The following is a 21,121-nucleotide window of genomic DNA, read 5'->3' on the forward strand; positions in this document are numbered from 1 at the left end:
CACATCATGAGAAGACAGGACACCCTGGAGAAGATGCTGATGCTGGGGACAGTGGAAGGCAAAAGGAGGAGGGGCCGACCAAGGGCAAGATGGACGGATGATATTCTGGAGGTGACGGACTCGACCTTGGGGGAGCTGGGGGTGGCGACGGCCGACAGGAAGCTCTGGCGTGGGCTGGTCCATGAAGTCACGAAGAGTCGGAAGCGACTGACCGAATAAACAACAACAAACAATGGGGAGAATTTACCATTGATTCCTGCTCTCTGCTCTCTGTTCTTTAACCAGTTACTGATCCATAAGAGAACCTGTCCTCTTATTCCAGGGCTGCTAAGTTTGCTCAGGAGTCTTTGGTGAGGGACTTTGTCAAAAGCCTTTTGGAAGTCCAAGTAAATAACGTCTATCGGATCACCCCGTCTACATGTTTATTGACACTCAAAGAACTCTAAAAGGTTAGTGAGACAGGGCTCACCTTTGCAGAAGCCGTGTTGATTCTTTTTCATCAGGGCTTGTCCTTCTATATGCTTACTAATTTTATCTTTTATAATGCCTTCAACCAATTTACCAGGAACAGACATTAAGATAACAGGCCTGTAATTTCCCAGATCCCCCCTTGATCCCTTTTTAAAAATTAGTGTTACATTAGCCATCTTCCAGTACTCTGGTATAGAGGTTGATCTTAGGGACATGTTGCATATTTTGCTTAGAAGATCAGCAATTTCATATTTAAGTTCCTTGAGAACTCTAGGATGGATACCATCTGGGCCCGGTGATTTACTTTCAATCTCTCAGCCAAGACAAAAGTCTCAAGAACAGTCTTCCCCCAACCCAGTGCCTTCCAGATGTGTTGGACTACAATCCCCACCATCCCCTTGCTGTGCATGATGGGAGTTATGGACTAACAGATCTGTTGGGTGCCAGTGTGGGGGAGGCTGCTCAAATGGGTCATAAGAAAGAGTCAGATTGACCAACTTTGGAGGCAATGATCTTCGAAGCTTTTTCGCACATGCCTGTGTAAGCAGTGTCTTTTGAGTGCCCCACCCCAACAGCTCATTTTATTTCACCCAAGAATGGTGTGGGTTCATGACAGAACACTAAAGAAAAAGCAGCCCTTCCCCTGCACATTTACACTTTTTAAGGCTGTCCTTTTAACATCACAAATGGTTTGTTTGTATGGTTGTTCACTGCCTTGGGCATGTTCTCACAGAGATGTAGAGGGTCTAAACATAGTCAATAAAGAATAAATAGACCCAGGAAGGTGGTGTTTTGTTTTGTTTACTTATGCACACCTCTGGGGTTTCTCTTATGCAAAGTTTAATAGCAGATTTGGGGGTTCTACCTTCAGACAAAACATATATGGGAAAAGCAGAATATTTTTCCCAATAAAACCAGCTCAGGTTCTCAGTGGTGAAGGCATAGAATCACAAAGATGGGGGGGCGCACTTGAAGGCCATCTAGTCCAGCCTCCTGCTCGCTGCAAGAAACCCAGAGCTAGGGTATCCCTAACAGAGGGCTGCTCAGCCTCTCTTGAAGATCTCCAGCCAAGGGGAGCCCCCCACTCCCACTCCAGTAATTAGTTCTAATGTCCAATTGCTCTTACTATCAAGAGGTTTCTCCTAATGTCCAGGCAAAATCTACCCTCCTGCAACGTAAGCCCATTCAATCTAGTCCTGCTGCCCTCCACAGCGGCAGCAGAGAACAAGTCTTTGCCCCCTTCAGGGATTCAAAGAAGGCTATTATGTCCTCACGCACACCACCCTGTCCCTCCCTCCGGACTTCTTTTGTCAAGGCTAAACATAACCAGCCCCTTCAACATTTCTTCATTGGCCTCATCTTCCATACCCCATGACCATCTCTGTTGCCCTCCTCCGAGCCTGTTCCAATTGGTCTGTACATCCATCATAAAATGCAGCGCCCAGAATTGGACACATACCCTTGTGTCAGACAGGTTCAGGTGCACACCAGGCCCTTCCAGGATAGGCTTTGAACAGTTAATCCCTGCCATTGTCATCAGGATTCAAGCAGCGTTAGCATCCTGCCTTTGCAACCCTCCAGTGTTTTCCCACCATGTCGTCTTTGTTTACACACACTTACACACACACACAAATCCGTTAAGGAGGGAAAGACAGAAGAGCTGCACAAGGCCTTTAGATTGTAGCACTAAGCACCCACTCCTTTCACTGCATGCATTTTAAGTCCAGTTAACAGACCATTTTCGGACACCACACAGCAGCCACATACCTGCCCCTCACTGTACAGTCGACAGGACACCGTGTCTCTGCACAACAGACATCTTTTCAAGCATGTGTCCTATTCACATGTTACTTACACACACACACACACACTTAAACAGTGCATTGAGAGAGCCCAATGCTCACTCCCCACAGAACATCACAGGCAGAGCATTTGGGGGAGCTACGGCTATTGCCAAATGGGTCTCACGGCCCAGAAGTCTCCTGGGACCCATTGCATTCAGCATAGGGAAAGCAGGTCAAAAGCCATTTTGGTTAGATTTCGGGGAGAGAGAGAGAGAGAGAGAGAGAGAGAGAGAGATGCAATTGCATTCAGAGCGAGTTAAAGCCCCCCATGTCTGCTTCTATCAAAAGCCTTAAAAAATGAATTGGTGCAGCGGGGGAGAGAGCTGAAGGCCAGAAAAATAAAGCAATGAGAAAGGTTGGGGAGGGAGTGTGGGGGAAGAAGAGGAAAGGGGGGGAAATGTAGAGAGAAACAAAGAATGTGGTTTGGAGGGAACAGAAGCAGAAGAATGAATGCTGATGGAAAGCAAGAAAGGAGAACCTCCAGGACCCTGGCTGAACCCCAACCCCCTCAAACTCCAAACTTCTAACCTGCAAATGAGGTGGGGCAAACTAGTGGAAGGTTTTCCTCACACACTTCCAGTCTTCTTGGATGCCTGCACAAGGCAAGGATGGCAGCAATAATTGAGACCATGGGGCGGGGAGGGGGCAGCAATGGAAGCCTGGCTGCCCCGTGCCACACTCTTGGATCTGGTAATGGGTTATGGGGTTGGGGGGGAAGGGGGCTGGAATGATGAAAGGAGGGGTGGTTAATGGTGTGGCAGAGAGGAAGGAAGAAGAACATGGATGTGAAATTAAAGTATAGTGAAGGGTTGAAGAGCAGCAAAATTGGGGGGAAATATGTGGGAGGGGTGTGTGAAATAGTTTGGATGTGGAGAACGAAGGGAAGAAAATGAGGGGAAAGGGCTTCCCAAAAGGTTATTAAAATGGGGGAAAGGATGGATAAAAGGAGGGAGGGAGGAAATGCAAGAAAGAGGGGATACACGGGGGGGAGATTAAAAATAACTGGAAAGAGGCATAAAGAAATGGACAGATGGGTGGAAATGTAGCAGAGGGCGTGTGTGTGTGTGTGTGTGTAGAATGGCTTAGAAGGATGGAGATTAGGGAATAAAAACGGGATGAGCAAGGAGGGGAGAGGGAGGGAGAGAAGAAAATGGGAATCCCGGGGAGGTGGAGGAAAAGGACGGGGAGAAACGAGAGAGAGAGAAGCCATCTCACCCTTGTGCATGCCGGTGTAGCGGTCTTTGAGCACCGTGAGCTCGTGGATTTGGCCGAACTGTTCGAAGAGGGGCTTGAGGTCCTTCTCCTCGAGGTTGCGGGGGATCTGGCCCACAAAAAGCTTGATCGCGTCCAGATCCTTCATGCCCTCGGGCTCCGAGCTTCCGCCGCCGCCGCCCATCGGGGAGGCGCGGGGCGGCTGCTGGGGTTGTGCCTGCCGCCTGGGCTCGCTCGCCGGCAGTCTGGCCATCCCCCGAGCCCCCGGCGCAGGCTGCGCAGTGGAGGGATGCTGTGGCGGGAGGAAGGCGAAGTGCAGCTGGGGGGAACTGGCGAGCGCAGCATCAGGACCACAAAAGGCAGCTGCTCTGCAGTGACACCGCCCTGCCAGGACCAAAAACTGCAGGATGAGGGCAGAAGTTGCGGGGGGCGCGGAGGGGGAAGGCAGGACTGGGATTTAGAAGGGAGGGGAGGCAAAAAAGAAAGGAGAGAGCGGGAGGAGTATGCCCCAAACTAGGCAGGGGCAAGTATTAACCCAAGTATTTATTGCTGGAAAAAGAGATCCACTGCACATGACAAACAGTGCAGATACGTGTGTGTGTGTGTGTGTGTGTGTGTGTGTGTATTACTGGCTCAAACAAAGGGTCCATCTAGTGCAGTGTCTTGGTTTTGAAAGTAGCCAGCCACACACACAGGAAGCCCACAAAGGCCAATTTATCCCCACCGTGGTCCTGAGGTATACTGCCACTGCCCACAGAGGTCCCATTTAGCTTTCCCCCACATTGTTCATCTGCCTCTTGCTCTGGCTTAGACAGCTCATTGGCTCTCTGCCTGTCAAGCAAGCAAGAGGAGAAATAGGATTAGGAGCAAGAACAACTGGTGACAATGGCAGTGAGAAGGGAGGGGGTGCATTGAGCAGGATTGCGCTACACTGAGACCCATGGTCTGACGTGATGCAAGACAGTGTCCTATGTTTCTACCTCTGTCCATTCACGAAAGCTTGATCTTGCACGCCAGCCATTTGACACAAACACATACCGACAGCCAAGCCTTCCATGTGTCAAAGACCAGTGAAGGTTTGATGAATGTTCACACATTTGGAGAACATTTGCCAAAGTTTGAAAGAATTAGAGCACAATCTTATAGATGCATAGACTGGTAAAGAAGTCCTACAACTCCCAGTGTCCCACAGTCAGCATGGTTGGCTGGGGAATAGGACTTTTTTTCCTGTCTAAACATCCATAAGATTGCACCCTTAGAGAATGTAGGCCGGGCGGGGGTGGTGGTGGTGGAGAGAAAGATGATCATTTTAGTAATAATATCAAATACCTTGTCTCTCCCAGTGGTAAAAATACCAAGAGAATGCAAGACACATTAAGCTAACTTTGGACTAGGTTTGGCCACACAAAAATACCCTCTCTTGGCATGTTCTTTCTGGCAAACTAGACTATTCGCATATCTCAAATCCTCCCACAATTGCTATTGGGTTGAATTTTCAAAAACCACCAACAAAGTCCCTGAAGCACTGGGATTTATTCCAGAACAAAACCAAAAACATGTTGCCTCCACCACAAAACGCCCAAATCTTTAAAATAAAAGGATAATTTTAAACAGCTTGCGTCTTAGAATTTCTTGATGGCTGCATCAATTTCCGGAATAATTGCATTCAAGTTGATCCATTGTTCAGCAGAGAGGGAGATCCCTAGATACAGGGGAAAAGATATATATATTAGTAAGTTTGCTGGTGAGATTCACCTGAGGTGAGTTAAGAATTCCTTACAGATGACAATGCAGATAATCTTTACAGAAGTTGACTCTTTAAATTTTTTCAAATGGTTTACATATCTATGTTTAGGCAGGTTGGGTAGCAGAAGTGATGGACTTTTAATTTTTGAGGCCTTATTTACAATGCTCAATTACAGTTTTTAGCCATGTTGAAATGAACTGAGAGTGGTGTCATCTCATGGTGATGTCCCCTTACCTTTCCAGCCTGGTTTCATGTCACCAGACTTAAAAAGGTAAAGGTGTCCCCAACCAGTCGTGTCCGACTCTAGGGTGCGGTGCTCATCCCCGTTTCTGAGCCGAAGAGCCAGCGCTGTCCGAAGACGCTTCCGTGGTCATGTGGCCGGCATGACTGAACACCGAGGTGCACGGAACGCTGTCACCTTTCCCACCGAAGCGGTGCCTATTTAGCTACTCACAATTCCTTGCTTTCGAACTGCTAGGTTGGCAGGAGCTGGGACTGAAGACGGGAGCTCACTCCGTCACGCGGCACTCGGGTCTCGAACTGCTGTCCTGCTGGCCTTCCGGTCTGCAGTTCAGGGTCTTAACCACTAAGCCACCGCGGCCCCATCACCAGCCTTATCCATGTAGAATTCCCAGAGGTCTACCAGGATGTTCCCCTTAAAGAGGGACACATGGACATAATGCAGCTTCCTCACCTAGAGAGAAAACTCACATATGAAACAGAACTCATTTTTTGTCAGTAAAAATTGTAATGTAGGGGTAAAGGCACATTAGCCCACCTTCCAAGTTTCAGCATGTGCATGACCTGGGGTGCGCCTCTCCACTGCCAGAACAGGGAACCATGCAGAGATGCAGTGCCACAGTGGGCCATCTCCTCTGTGGGAGGAAACCAGGGGTGGGCAACTTGTGGCCCTCTAGATGTTGTTGGACTGTAACTCCCCTCATTCCCCAGCATCAGCTGTGCTGGTTAATGCCGATGGATGTTGTAGTCCAACAACTTCTGGAGAGTCAGAAGTTGCCCCCGCTGCCGTAAACTCCCCAGTGTATTGGCCCCAGGAGCATAGCCAAGTCATTTGGGGTGTTAGAGGGACCTAGAGATCCATAATGCTTGCTTACGTTCGTTACTGGTGCAATTCCCATGCTAGTAAGCCTCTGAGAACGTGCAGATGAGCCAGAAGGCCGCTAACAGCCTTCTTGGTGCATTCCTTGCGAATGAGGAGTCTTCATCTCTGATGTGCCTGGGAAGCGAAGTCTGTTTACAGGTGGCTGTGCTGAGAACCAAACACTGCTAGCCTATGCGGGGAATGAGCGCTAGGGGCGCGTGCTGCTGAAACACTGCCGATTGCTAACCTGTAGAGTACAAGACCCACTGTGCCCAGTGGCTCGGGGTTCGGAGAAGCTGTCTGATCCAAGCGCTGGGTGCGCCTGTGTGCTGGGAGTTCATAGAATCATAGAATCATAGAATAGTAGGGTTGGAAGGGGCCTACAAGGCCATCGAGTCCAACCTCCTGCTCAGTGCAGGAATCCAAGTCAGAGCATCCCCGGCAGGTGGCTCTCCAGTCTCGTCTTGAATGCCTCTAGTGTGGGAGAGCCCACCGCCTCCCCAGGTCATGGGTTCCATTGTCATATTGCTCTAACAGTCAGGACATTTTTCCTGATGTTCAGCCGGAATCCAGCTTCCTGTCACTTGAGCCCATTATTCCGTGTCCTGCACTCTGGGATGATCAAGAAGAGATCCTGGCCTTCCTCTGTGGGACAGCCTTTCAAGTACTTGAAGAGTGCTATGATATCTCCCCTCAGTCTTCTCTTCTCAAGGCTAAACAGGCCCAGTTCTTTCAGTCTCTCTTCACTGGGCTTTGTTTCCAGTCCTCTGATCATCTTTGTTGCCCTCCTCTGAACCCTCTCTAGTTTGTCTGCATCCTTCTTAAAGTGTGGTGCCCAGAACTGGACACAGTACTCCAGATGAGGCCTAACCAGTGCTGAGTAGAGGGGAACTAGTACTTCCTGGGATTTGGAAGCAATGCTTCTATTAATGCAGCCCAAAAGAGCATTGGCCTTTTTTGCAGACACATCACATTGTTGGCACATATTCAGTTTGTGATCGACAACAATTCCAAGATCCTTCTCACTTGTAGTATTGTTAAGCCAAGTATCACCTATCTTGTAACTGTGCATTTGGATTCTTTTTCCTAGGTGCAGAACTTGGCATTTGTCCCTATTAAATGTCATTCTGTTGTTTTCTGCCCAGTGCTCCAGTCTATCCAGATCCCTTTGAATTTTGTTTCTGTCTTCCAAAGTATTAGCTATCCCTCCCAATTTTGTGTCATCTGCAAATTTGATCAGCATTCCCTGCACCTCCTCCTCCAAGTCATTAATAAAAATGTGGAAGAGCACTGGGCCCAGGACTGAGCCCTGCGGTAGCCCGCTCATTACCTCTCCCCCGTTGGAGAAGGTCCCATTGAGAAGCTCTCTTTGAGTCCGATTCTGTAGCCAACTGTGGATCCACCAGATCGTTGTTTCATCTAGCCCACTTTGAGCTAGTTTGCTCATCAGGAGATCATGGGGCACTTTGTTGAAAGCTTTGCTGAAGTCGAGGTATATGATGTCTACAGCATTCCCACGGTCCACAAGGGAGGTGACTTGATCAAAAAATGAGATCAGATTCATCTGGCAGGACTTGTTCTTGACAAATCCATGTTGGCTTCGAGTAATCGCTGCATTGTTTTCAAGGTGCTTCCAGATGGATTGCTTTATCATCTGCTCCAGAATTTTCCCAGGGATTGATGTCACACTGACTGGTCTGTAGTGCCCAGGTTCCTCCTTTTTACCCTTTTTGAAGTTAGAGACCACATTAGCCCTCCTCCAGTCATCTGGCACTTCACCCGTCGTCCATGATTTCCCAAAGAGAATAGACAGCGGTTCTGAGAGTTCTTGTGCCAGTTCCTTTATTACTCTAGGATGCAGTTCATCTGGCTCTGGAGATTTGAACTCATTCAAAGTAATGAGGTGTTCCTTGACCATATGCCTATGGATCTCAAGCTGCAATCCTGCCCCTTCAGCCTGTACTTCGCCTTTGCCAGGGGGGTCATAGACCCTCTTTTGGGAGAAGACTGAGCCAAAGTAGGAACTGAGCACCTCTGCCTTTTCTTGGTCATCTGTTATCGTTTTGCCATCCTTATTTAATAGCTGAACCACCATTTCTTTCCTCTGCCTTTTACGATGCACGTAGCTGAAGAAAGCCTTTTTGTTGTTTTTAGCCTCCCTCACTAACCTCAGCTCATTTTCAGCTTTAGCCTTCCTGACGCCATCCCTGCAATTCTGTGCTACCTACCTGTACTCTTCCTTTTTTGCTTGGCCTCCTTTCCACTTCCTATATGTGTTCTTTTTTGTTTTCAGGTCATCTCTAAGCTTTTGGGGAAGCCACATTGGCTTCTTCTGTTGTCTTCCACCTTTTCTTCTGGTTGGAATTGTTTGTGATTGTGCCTTGATAATTTCCTTTTTTAAAAGCTCCCACCCATCTTGGACTCCTTTTCTCATTAGCATCGCTTGCCGTGGGACCTTACTGATCATTGTTCTGAGTTTATTGAAATCAGCTTTCCTGAAATCCAGGGTACGCGTCTGGCTACACTCGGCTTTTGCTTCCCTTAGAACCAAGAACTCAAGTACAACATGGTTGTTTTCCCCCAGAGTTCCTGTAACTGCTACTTGATCCACTAAGTCATCTCTGTTGGGTAGGATCAAGTCAAGGATAGCCAATCCTCTAGTTCCTTCCTCTACTTCTGTAGGAGGAAGTTATCCACCACACAAGTCAGGAATCTCTTGGCGGGGCTATGTTTTGCAGAACTTGTCTCCCAACAAATATCAGGGATATTGAAGACACGCATTACTACTACATCATGTTTCCATGAAACATTGGCAATTTGCTTTTCAAAAGTTTCATCCTCATCTTCTCCTTGACTGGGTGGCCGGTAGTAGACTCCGACCACCAGGTTCCTTTTATTCTTTGCTCCATTTATTTCGATCCAGATGCTCTCGATGGGGCTACCACGCTCCTCCTCCTGTATTTCTGTGCAGATCTAAGTATTTTTCACATACAGGGCCACCCCACCTCCCTTTCTGTTCCTCCTGTGCTTTTTGAACAAGTTTTATCCTTCAATTGCTGTATTCCAGTCCTGAGAGTCATCTGTCAGGATGGACACTGAGCCCATAGAATCCCAGAGTAGTTCTGATTCTGAGGAAGAGCAGTCGCTCCTGGGAGAGGAGCGCGCTCCTCTTTCCCAGGGCCCACAGCTGACGGAGATTCCTCCCACCAGCATTCCTAGCTTAGATAGTCCAGGGAGTAACAGAGCGCGGATAGCAGACTTGGTGGATGTGCGACACCGACGCAGAGAGCGGCGCCAGATGGAGGGCGCGGAAAGGAGGCGTAGTGCCCGGTTGGCGCGCAAACTACGGCTGCACCCAGAGGATCCAAGGGAAAAGGGGAGGGACTCTCCCTAGCCCTTAAGTTCAGGGGTCTGCCAGTAATTCCCTTTCAAACGGGGACCAACTGTTTCAACGTAGGGCATATGTACTGTGCTGCTCAGATCTAGTTGCAAACGGTATAGTTGTAAAGTTGTAAAAGAAGAATAAAGCTTTAAAAGGAATCCCTTTGTCTGTGTCTGGACTTGGCTACTGGATTAGACTGAGAGAGGCCTCCAAGGAGCCCCTGACATCATCCCACCAATTCTCAGTTACACCGATCAAGTCGTAATTTCCCTCCTGTATTAAGAGTTCAAGTTCGCTCTGTTAGTTTCCCATACTCTGGGCATTAGTATATAGAAATCAAAGACCATGTATCCCCAAACCACAATATAAACACAGACCACATCTGCCTCCAAGGAGTGGACCGTGAACAATCAGGGATCCACTGCTCATGGGCACAGCCACAGTGCAAAAACATGGATCGGAGGCAGGGATCCTCATGAGTTTTACAGGAAAAGACCCCCCCAAACTCCATCATATCACAGAACACATCCATGCCCAGGGAATAAGTGACAAAAACATAGATTTGGGGCCTTATAGCACCGTCATACCCCTTCATGGATCACTGCCTTGTTGTGGCGAAGGGGCTTGCGTAACTCAGTGAAGCCATAAGCTATGCCGTGCAGGGCCACCCAAGACGGACAGGTCATGGCGGAGAGTTTTGACAAAATGTGGTCCACTGGAGAAGGAAATGGCAACCCACTCCAGGATTCCTGCCAAGATAACCCCATGGAATGTATCCCAAGGCTACAAGAGATGACGCCGGAAGATGAGCCCCTCAGGTCGGAAGGTGTCTAGTATACTACTGGGGAAGAGCAGAGGGAATTTCCAAGTAGCGCCAGGAAGAGTGAGGCGGCTGGGCCAAAGCCGAAAGGACACTCAGCTGTGGATGTGTCTGGTGGTGAAAAGAAAGTCCAATGCTGTAAAGAACCATATTGTTTAGGGACCTGGAATGTAAGGTCAATGAATCAAGGTAAGCTGGAGGTGGTCAAGCATGAGATGGCAAGATTGAACATCGACATCTTGGGAATCAGTGAACGAAAATGGACAAGCATGGGCGAATTTAATTCAGGTGACCATCATATCTACTACTGTGGGCAGGAATCCCTTAGAGGAAATGGAGTAGCACTCATAGTCAACAAAAGGGTGGGAAAAGCAGTACTGGGGCACAATCTCAAAAACGACAGAATGATCTCAGTACGAATCCAAGGCAAACCATTCAACATCACAGTAACTGAAGTCTATTCCCCAACCACTCAGGCCGAAGAAGCTGAGGTTGGTCGGTTCTATGAAGACCTACAACACCTTCTAGAACTAACACCAAAAAAAGATGTCCTCTTCATCACAGGGGATTGGAATACTAAAGTAGGAAGTCAAGAAATCACCGGGATAACAGGCAAGCATGGCCTTGGTATACAAAATGAAGCAGGACAAAGGCTAATAGAGTTTTGCCAAGAGAACACGCTTATCATAGCAAACACTCTTTTCCAACAGCACAAGAGGTGACTCTACACATGGACATCACCAGATGGTCAATATCGAAATCAGATTGATTATGTCCTTTGCAGCCAAAGATGGAGAAGCTCTATACAGTCAAGTAAAAACAAGACCTGGAGCTGACTGTGGCTCAGATCATGAGCTGCTTCTTGCAAAATTTTGGCTTAAATTGAAGAACGGAGGAAAAACCACTAAACCATTCAGGTATGACCTAAATCATATCCCTTTTGAATATACAGTGGAGGTGAGGAATACATTTAAGGGATTAGACCTGATAGACAGAGTGCCTGAGGAACTATGGACGGAGGTCCGTAACATTGTTCAGGAGGCAGCAACTCAAGCCATCCCAAAGAAAAAGAAATGCAAGAAAGCAAAGTGGCTGTCTGATGTGGCTTTACAAGTAGATGAGGAAAGAAGGGAAGCAAAAAGCAAAGGAGAAAGGGGAAGATCTATCCAACTGAATGCAGAGTTCCAGAGAATAGCAAGGAGAGACAAGAAGGCCTTCTTAAATGAACAATGCAAAGAAATCGAGGAAAACAATAGAATGGAAAAGACTAGAGATCTCTTCAATAAAGTTGGAGATCTCAAGGGAACGTTTTGTGCAAAGACGGGCATGATAAAGGACAAAGAAGGCAGGGACCTAACAGAAGCAGATGAGATTAAGAAGAGGTGGAAAGAATACACAGAAGAACTATACAGGAAAGATCTGAATGTCCCTGATAGCCATGAGAGTGCGGTCATTGAACTTGAGCCGGACATCCTAGAGAGTGAAGTCAAGTGGGCCTTAGGAAGCATTACTGACAACAAAGCTAGCGGAGATGACAGTCTTCCAGCTGAGCTATTTAAAATCCTAAAAGATGATGCTGTTAAAGTGCTGCACTCAATATGCCAACAAATTTGGAACACTCAACAGTGGCCACAAGACTGGAAAAGGTCAGTTTACATTCCAGTTCCAAAGAAGGGCAACGCCAAAGAGTGTTCAAACTACCGCACAATTGCGCTCATTTCACATGCCAGCAAGGTGAATCTCAAAATCCTACAAGCTAGGCTTCAGCAGTATGTGAACTGACAACTACCGGAAGTAGAAGCTGGGTTTCGAAGAGGCAGAGGAACTGGAGATCAAATCGCCAACTTTCGCTGGATCATGGAGAAAGCAAGAGAATTCCAGGAAAACGTCTATTTCTGTTTCATTGACTACACTAAAGCCTTTGATTGTGTGGATCACAACAAACTGTGGCAAATTCTTAAAGTGATGGGAGTACCAGACCACCTTACCTGTCTCCTGAGAAACCTGTACGAGGGTCAAGAAGCAACAGTAAGAACCACACATGGAACAACCGAGTGGTTCAAAATTGGGAAAGGAGTACGACAAGGCTGCATATTGTCACCCTGCTTATTTAACTTATATGTAAAGTACATCATGAGAAACGCCGGGCTGGATGAAACACAGGTTGGAATTAAGGTTACCGGGAGAATTATCTACAGCCTCAGATACGCAGACGATACCACTCTAATGGCAGAAAGTGAAGAGGATCTAAAGAGCCTCTTGTTGAGGGTGAAAGAGGAGAGTGCAAAAGCTGGTTTGAAGCTCAACATTAAAAAAAAACTAAGATCATGGCATCTGGCCCCATCACTTCCTGGCATATGGAAGGGGAAGAAATGGAAGCAGTTCACGGAACCACCATGGCATAAAAACATGGATTTGGGGCAGTCCTATGGATTTTTTTTTTTTACAGAAGATGCCACCAAAATAACCAGCTAATCGCAGATCATTTCTGTGTCCATGGACTGCATTATGAAAATCATGGATCCACCTATTTGTGGTGCTGTCATGCTGCAAAACATGGATTTGAGGGATGGATACTCCTGATTCCCCTGGATTTTTATGGGGATCCCTCCAAAATCACCATCACATCACAGATCATGTCTGTGTCCAGGGACTGAACCATAGAAGGTCCTTGGGTCTGATCCACTCATCTGCCCCCTTCCAGAAATGAGTGTTTCCGCTCATTTTGGGTTGACCCCGGAAGCACTAAATCTCCGGTAGCGGCCACTGGTGGAACAAAATTGGCGGGGCTGGCCGCACGCACAAGGGCTGCACTGGATCCTGCCTCCGGTCATGTAGAAATTAGAAAATGCAGCATACCAACCGTCAACTGATTTTTTTTCTCCTTCCTCTCATATTGCGGTTGAACTAGTAGCCATCCAGTTATATTGGTGGACAGCCCCCAGGCTACTGTCAGGAGCCAATTTCTTGGAGCAAATTGCTCCTAAACTTTTTAAGCTGCATTGGCTCCTGGTATGTTTCCATGCCAGATTCAAAATGCTGGTCTTGATCTTTGAAGCATTACCAGCCTCAACCCAGATTATCTGAAGGACCATGTGTCCCCATGCGATCAAGCCCACCTGTTTAAAATCTGGAGAGAGGGTTCCGCTTCACATTCTGCCACAGTCTGAGGTTAGTTTCACTGGTACAAAGGACAGGACCTTCTCTGTGTTGGCTACAAAGCTTTGAACCCGTCTCCCGTGGGAGATGTGCCTGGCCTCCTCTCATTCCACCTTCTGAGAAATGGTGAAGAGCATCCTTCTTCACCAGGCTTTTAATGACAATTGAAACTGCGGTGCTATCCCCCTGAATCTCCATATTTGCTCTCTTTACAGACATGGGGGCTGTTTTGTATATTATTATACAATAATATATTGGTGCTGTTTTGTATATTATTGTTTTATTTTGTAATTGCTCATGTTGTGTTGCTAATGTATGTTGCATTGCTAACTGACTTGCCACTTCTTAGCAGGAAAAGAGCAGAGAAATAAAATGACATACTTTTAGTTAGGGATGCTGGCAAAATCTGGAATGGATTCAAATGAGTTCAGTTTTCTGTTTATCTGACCTGTGGATTTTGCTGTGAACCGGCTTCTTCTGCGCAGATTCTGTGGACTTCCAGACCATTCTTTTACTTTTGGGGGAGATTTGCCTCACTGCTCATTAGCGCTAACGCGTACTTTCAATAATGTACATTAGCGCTCATGAGCATTAGTGAGAATGTGCACTTGCAGGAGTGGATGACAATTCTTGTAGAAAGTAATCCAGTTCCATCAATGAGTGGCCAACGGAATTAAAGACACCTGACAAACACAGACAGAAAGGATGTAAGACAATCTATGCCTCCCTACCTGTATTGGATTACCTTCAGGTGGATGTGAGCTGTAATTAGATAGAGGGCATGCCTCCAAAGACCACGAGGAGCCATTAGGTCTCGTGCCCCAGAGATGGGTTTTTATATCATTATGATCACATGGTGGGGCTTGTGTGCAAGAATCATGAAGACCGTGCTTCTGATCCAAGCTTGTGCAGCATGGTGTGGCACAGCATGCCGGATCCATGCTGATTTTTATGGTGCACTCCATAGACAAGGGTGTAAAGTGTGACTTAGCATTTGATTTCAGGTGTTCCATGTAAAAACTATTAAGATGATTCATGAGGATCCATTCCTCATGTCCCTGTTGTTGTTGTTCTGTGGGAACACCTCGCTCCAATGGATACATGCTTTTTAGAGGCCAGTGAGTATGGAAGGGTGAGAGCTGATGTGATTAGGGATTTGGAGAAAGAGGCCTGGTAAACATATCACAACACTCCTGGGTTGTGAGTGTGGCAGCGTGCTGGTGAACATTGCCTGATCACCTCTGCTGTGAGTGGGAGCACCGAAACAACCCAGGGATGTTCTGGCCCCTTGCTAGTTTGTTGTGACATGAAACCAAGAACTCTGGTTTGTCTGTTCATGGTCAACCCAGAGAAATAAGCCACGGTTTGGTTTGGGGTTATTTCTCAGGCTTGTTCTGGAAGAGACAAGCCAGACTTCCTTGTTTGCACATCACGACAAACAACCCAAGGACGAAGCATTCCTGGATTATTTAGCTGCTCTCAGTCACAGCAGGAGATCAGGCGGTGTGCACTAGCATGCTCACTCATTCCTAAAAACCCAGGGTTTTAAAAAAGTCATTACAGGATCCATTATTTCTAAGGTTCAGTTCTGAGGATACATGCCTTGAATCAATGTTTTTGTGCTGTAGTGGAACAGTCAAGTACAGGATCAGTAATGTGGTTCAGTACATGGGCATCCGTGTGATCTATGATCACTGTTTCCTGTGGATCCCATATAAAATTCTGATCCATGTTTTTGTGCCATGCCCATACTCACGAGTGGCGGATCTGTGATTTTTCAGATTCTGTCTGTGGAGGCAAATGTGCTTTATGATATGATGGTGTTTTGAGGTATCTTTCTGGTAGAAATCATGAGGGTTGCTAAGGATCCCTGCCTCAGTTCCCTGTGTTTGTGCTGTGGCTGCTGTCGGGGAAATTGTGGTCCAAAAGGCCGGAGGTCACACGTGTTTGGAGGATTTGGTACAGCACTTCCTTCATGTGTGAGGTTGCTCTCCTGAGAGAAGAACAACGACTCCAAAGTGGTGGCACACACATACATACACATAAGAGGCGGCCTCTGGGTGGGGTGGTTCCGCCTTCTAGGCAGCCTCCATGCAAGGGTTACACAGCCAATAGCAACATCTGGCAGCAATGTACAACCAATCATATGAAGATAACACAGCAAAGGTAACACAGCATGTGCTCAGCAATACCTTACTCACCTGGGCATGATGATCTCATCATGACTCTTGGCACATACGCAATGGTATCTGTTATCAGTGACCTGAGTACTTCAAGGCACTTCCGCGCATGAACACAGCAGAACTGTGAATGTGCTTTGTCCATCTCCAGCTACTGGAGATAGCCTCATACTGTTCGCCCACAGGGGCTGGTTGGCTTGTATTTTTATCCTGTCCCTCTGCCAAAAAGGTCTCCAGAGTGGCTTATTTGTAATCAGTAAAACGAGATAGCCCCTGCCCACAGGCTGACAATCTAACCTAATCTTTGGCTAACATGATCTGGAGAATCAGCAAGGTGAAGCTTTCCAGGGCATGGAGATAAGCATCACCACTTGCTGAAGACTACAGATCACCAAGCTGCTTTTAAGGGCACAGGAGCCAGTTGAGAAGTTGGCAACCCCTGATTTTCTAGGCCCTTCCAGTTTCTGGCTTTCACAGGTCCAGGTGAGCAAGATAGTCAGGGGGATTTTGGTGATGGAGGAGGCAGAGGTCTGGTCCAACACGGTCTTATTCTGCAGAATAAGGCAGCCCTTGGGGCTAACGCACCAGCAGAGATGGCAATCAAGTAGTGTGATCCAGAAGCTTATATACACAAGCCTCTGGGGGCTGCGTTACGCTTGCGCTCCACTAACCTGTTTGTCTAGCGGAGAAGGAGACGGGAAGCAGGCCGCGCCTTTCACATACTCGGGCATGCGCAGAGAGGGGCAGCGGGGAGATGGTCGTGTGCTCTACGTAAACACAGTCTCGGCATTCCTGAGTCTCTGATCAGGTGCTGTGTCTCTGTCAGCGTGGCAGTCTCACACAGAGGTAGAATAGACATTCTTGTTGTTCAGCCGTTCAGTCGTGTCCGACTCTTCGTGACCCCGTGGACCAGAGCACGCCGGGCCTTCCTGTCCTGCGCTCTCTCCCGGAGCGTGCTCAAGTCCATATTCATAGAATAGACATAGCCTAGCTTATAAAACCATGGGATAACAGACATACGACAACTGAAATGTCCATAACAATTTTGGTTGCCCTGTTCTGCAGTAGGTAGGCCAAACCTGCCTGGCTCCATCCTGAATTTCACCCGTGTCTGTGGGTGAATAAAAAAAGCCTTCACTTGGCACTAAAATTATAGCAAGGCAAGAGTCTCTGGAGAAAGGTCTTCTCCCCAGTCACCACCAGTGCCTAACCTTGGGTGGTGGTGCTGGACTTGGAGGAGGCCTCCTGGTAAGGACTGTAATAACATTTTCCCCAATCAGATCGCTCAAGGGTGGAATTCCAAACACTTACTAGGGAATAAACCCCATACAAAACAGTGGGATTTACTTCTGAGTAAACATACATGGGATTGTGTTGATCGTGACTACTGGGGGGTGGGGTGGAATGGATCATGAGCCAGTGTGATGTAGTGGTTAGAGGGCTGGGCTGGAGCTCGGGAGATCTGGCTTTGAGTCCCCAGCTGGCCATGAAGCTCACTGGGTGACTTTGTGCCAATTGCTGACTCTCAGCCTAACCTACCTCACAGGGTTGGTGTGTGGATAAAATGGAGAGGAGGATCAGCTATGCTGCCTTGGGCTCCTTGAAGGAAAAAAGGAGGGATATAAATGAAATAAATGAATAACAACACAATGTTATGCATGTCTCTGGAGAAGCAAGTCCCTGCCTCTGAGTTTGATGAGGTGTGACCCCCCCCCCCCCATTTGGGCCACATTTAAGTACTTTTGGACCATATGGCAAGTTCCATTTTACATTTTTGTACAGAGCCTAGTAACTCTTATTATTATTGGTACAATTTCCAGAGAAGGGTAGGCATGTTAGTCTATTGCAGCAAAGATAATGAAGACTCCAGTGGGACTTAAAGATTAACACATATATTGTGGGACAAAAGTTTATGCTTTGTGGTGGTCTTCCCCAACCTGGTGTGCTCCAGATATTTTGGACTACAACGCCTAGCATTCCTAACCATTGGCCATGCTGGCTGGGACTGATGGGAGTTGTAGTCTAAAAAAATCTGGGGGGCATCAGGCAGGGGAAAGCTGCTTTAAAGTGCCACAGGACTTTTTGGTATTATTACTGATGTGCATTTTAGCTTCTTTGTGCAGCACCTAGTTATATATGATAATTTGAATGTTTATTATTTTTTAACAATGCCTAAGTGTGATTTATCCACTTATTTATTGTACAGCACCTCAGTGCTTTATTATTAATAATAAATACATGAATAAACAACACAAGATGTATAACATTGTTGCATGAATTGGTGCTGACATTTTTTCTAAAAGAAATGCACCCCACTGATCAATTTGTCACTAATTACTCCATAAATGATGATAATGCAAAAATGCAATATTAATAATAATGCAATACTAGTAATAATACAACACCAGCATTATATACTAATAATGCTGCAATAATAGTAATAATAATGCAATGACAGCATTAAATGATGATGATGATGCAATAATAACAATAATGAAATAATGGTGGTGATGGTGATAACACAGCGCCCTTCTGGGCGACTCCTCAACCTCTTTGCCTCGCCCAGCTCTGTGGGCGTGACCGTCTCTCCGTCAACCCCCACCTCCGCTTCCACCTCCTCCTTCAGCGCTCTTCTGCGCCTTCCATCCCGCTTTCTAAGCCTCTCTCTCTATTGGCTCCGACCCCTGCCAGTCACACAAACGCAGAGCCCGCCCATGCTGGTGTTCTCCCCTTCCTCCTTTCGAATCCGGCCGCGCTGATTGGCCAAGATGGGGGCGTAAGGGGCGGGATCTGAGGGGATCAGCCCAGATGAGACAGCGACGACGGTAGATGTTGCTCGTGGAGCGCCTGCCTGCGACCCGAAGGGAGGAGGTGAGTCCTGGGGTGGCTGGTTGGCGGGTTGCGCGCAGTGTTTACCTTAAGGGGAGGGAATCTCAGTTTGCTCCCTGAAAAACCAAAGAAAACTGAAGTGTGTAGTGTGGAGATAAAATTATTAAGATAACAGGGGGGAGTTGAAATGTTAATGCCCCCTACATTGTCTGAACTAAGTGTGGGGTCTTAAAGGCAAATTCCCCTCCTCTACCTTAGTTGTATGGGGAGGGGGGAGAAGCCTAAAAGCCTTCTGCTCCCACTCCCGACAGTTGAGGGGAGAAGGCTAAGTATTACTTTTTGCTTCCCCACCCTTTGTTTTGAAGTGGGGGGGGTTATGCTCCCCTCTCTGAAAGGGGGTGCGTGCGCGGGGGGGGGAATCACAAAGGCTAATGCCGCCGCCCTCCGTTCTGAAATGCGGAAGGATTAAGTTATTAAGGGTACAATCCTATACAAGTTTAGACAGAAAAAGTGTGTGTGTGTGTATGGGGGGGAGCTTAAAGGTTGATTGTTCCCTGTTACCTGAGAAAGGTGAAGGGGGGCTTATAGGTGAATTGCTACTCTCTTTCTACCCCCTCCCCCGATTTGAGGGGGTGACTAACCTCTGGCTACCTTCTCCTTGGAGTGGAATTGGGAGGCTCTTGAGATATGGCTAATGTGCTTCTGAAGTCAGGGTGGTTTAAAGATTAACCCCCCCCCCCCCGTGACACACACACGCAGAGACAGAGTTATTTGTTTATCCTCCATACCTGAGGGTGGGAGATAGATTGTTTATCTTTCCCTTCTCCTGCCTGAAAGGCTGTGAGCCCCCTCTTCTGACTAACCCCCCCGGATTAAATGACAAGAAAGCTATATGGGGGGGGACAATGAACCCTTAGCTTCTCCCCCCCCCCAATCGGTAGACTAAAAGCTCATTGCTACCTGTCAGAATGGAAAGCTAAGGGTTAAGTCTCTGCCCTTTAATTATACCTTACTTGGTATGAAGTGGGGAGGGAGATGGTTATGTTTTCTGGCACTCACCCTCAAAACATGAAGATTGTCCTGGCTTGGGCGCAGGGGGAGGGGGGAGTGCCTGCCCATCTCAGTTTTGTAGGGTGGGGAGAATAAGGATTAACTGTGTTGCATCTTTCTCTCCTTTCCTCTTTCAGCAGGAGAGATAAGAGGCTGAAGGTTAACCCTTCCACTGGTTGAATGATAAGGGGAGGAGAAAGGTTACCCCCCCTTTTGAGGTGGGCAAAGGCAAAAGATGAATTCCCCACCCCTCTGCAGGGGGGAGGGGGAGCTAAAAGCTTATTGTCAACAATCCTATGCAAGTTCAGACAGAAAAAAGGCCTACAACTCCCAGCATGCCCCAGGCAGCATGGAGCATGCTGGGAGTTGTAGGCCTTTTTTCTGTCGAAACCTGCATAGGATTGCACCTTAAGTAAACCTTGTTTAATACGCTACACAAACGGAGACAAACTAGCTTGCAAGCTACCATCCAGCATGGTTCTGAATATTGCACTACAGCTCACGAGTAAAATGATAATTCCAGCATCACTACTAATGGGAGTGGGGGCTTTTTAATTTAATGTAATTCTTTATCTACACAAAGGAAGAAGGACTTTGCTTTTAACCACTACTGAGTAGAGGAGCAGGCACAGGCTAGTCTAGAACAATCACAAAGCTAGACACAAAAAGGGAAAAGAGGCTATGGAAGGACAGGACTCTCCAGTGGTGGTGACCTGCAAGGTGTGTGCCATGTTTGTTTTCTTGCCTGAGAACAACATGGCTTACATCTGCAACAAGGGCAAGTTGATCACGCTGCTGGAAGGAAAAGTAAGAGGACTGGAGCGGCGACTGTCGACCCCCTGGGGAATAAGAGAATACGAGGAGTTCTTGGACAGAATGGGGGAACTACAGCAGCAAAGGGAAGGCCGGAAGCTTGAAGAGCAACAGCAAGATAAGGCAGTGGGAAATGCTGAGGTGAAGAAAAATGGAGTAGAGGATACTCCTTGGAAAAGGGTGACAGTTAGGAGAACCACAGGGGAACCTGCATGAGAGTGAGCAAGAGGCTGAAGGTCAGTCAAGCAGAGGCGATGAAACCCAGGCCTACAACAGCAAGAAGAGAAGAGTGGTCGTAGTGGGAGACTCCTTGCTGCATGGGATCGAGACCCAAGTATGTCGCGAAGACCCGTGGACTCTCCAGGTATGTTGGAACAGGAGGAACAGAAAGGGAGGTGGGGTGGCCCTGTATGTGAAAAATACTTATATCTGCACAGAAATACAGGAGGAGGAGCTTGGTAGCCCCATCGAGAGCATCTGGGTTACAATAAATGCAGCAAAGAATAAAAGGA

General features: G+C 47.4%; 2 protein-coding genes across 13 annotated transcripts in view; one reads left to right on the forward strand and one right to left on the reverse strand.

The window, feature by feature from the left end:
* LOC146333956 (CUGBP Elav-like family member 5) overlaps positions 1–3,780 on the reverse strand; it is a 126,584-nt gene extending 122,804 nt beyond the window's left edge. The window contains exon 1 of the mRNA XM_084825399.1: positions 3,531–3,780. Coding sequence (XP_084681525.1) covers positions 3,531–3,780 — 250 coding nt within the window. The remainder of the gene's footprint in view (positions 1–3,530) is intronic.
* Positions 3,781–18,701: 14,921 nt separating this feature from the next.
* LOC146333957 (mitochondrial coenzyme A transporter SLC25A42-like) overlaps positions 18,702–21,121 on the forward strand; it is a 133,823-nt gene continuing 131,403 nt past the window's right edge. For 7 of the 12 annotated variants that reach the window (XR_014786405.1, XM_084825006.1, XM_084825004.1 and 4 more), the window contains exon 1: positions 18,702–18,788. The gene's annotated coding sequence lies outside the window, so the exon portion shown is untranslated. Of the gene's footprint in view, positions 18,789–19,182; positions 20,015–21,121 lie in introns of those variants that run through there. The other 5 variants (XM_084825001.1, XM_084824999.1, XM_084824997.1 and 2 more) reach the window with 5 other exon arrangements.

This window comes from Heloderma suspectum, chromosome W (assembly GCF_057233095.1).
Source record: "Heloderma suspectum isolate Gila_16-S chromosome W, 16-S_ref, whole genome shotgun sequence".
NCBI classification, from domain to species: Eukaryota; Metazoa; Chordata; class Lepidosauria; order Squamata; family Helodermatidae; genus Heloderma; species Heloderma suspectum.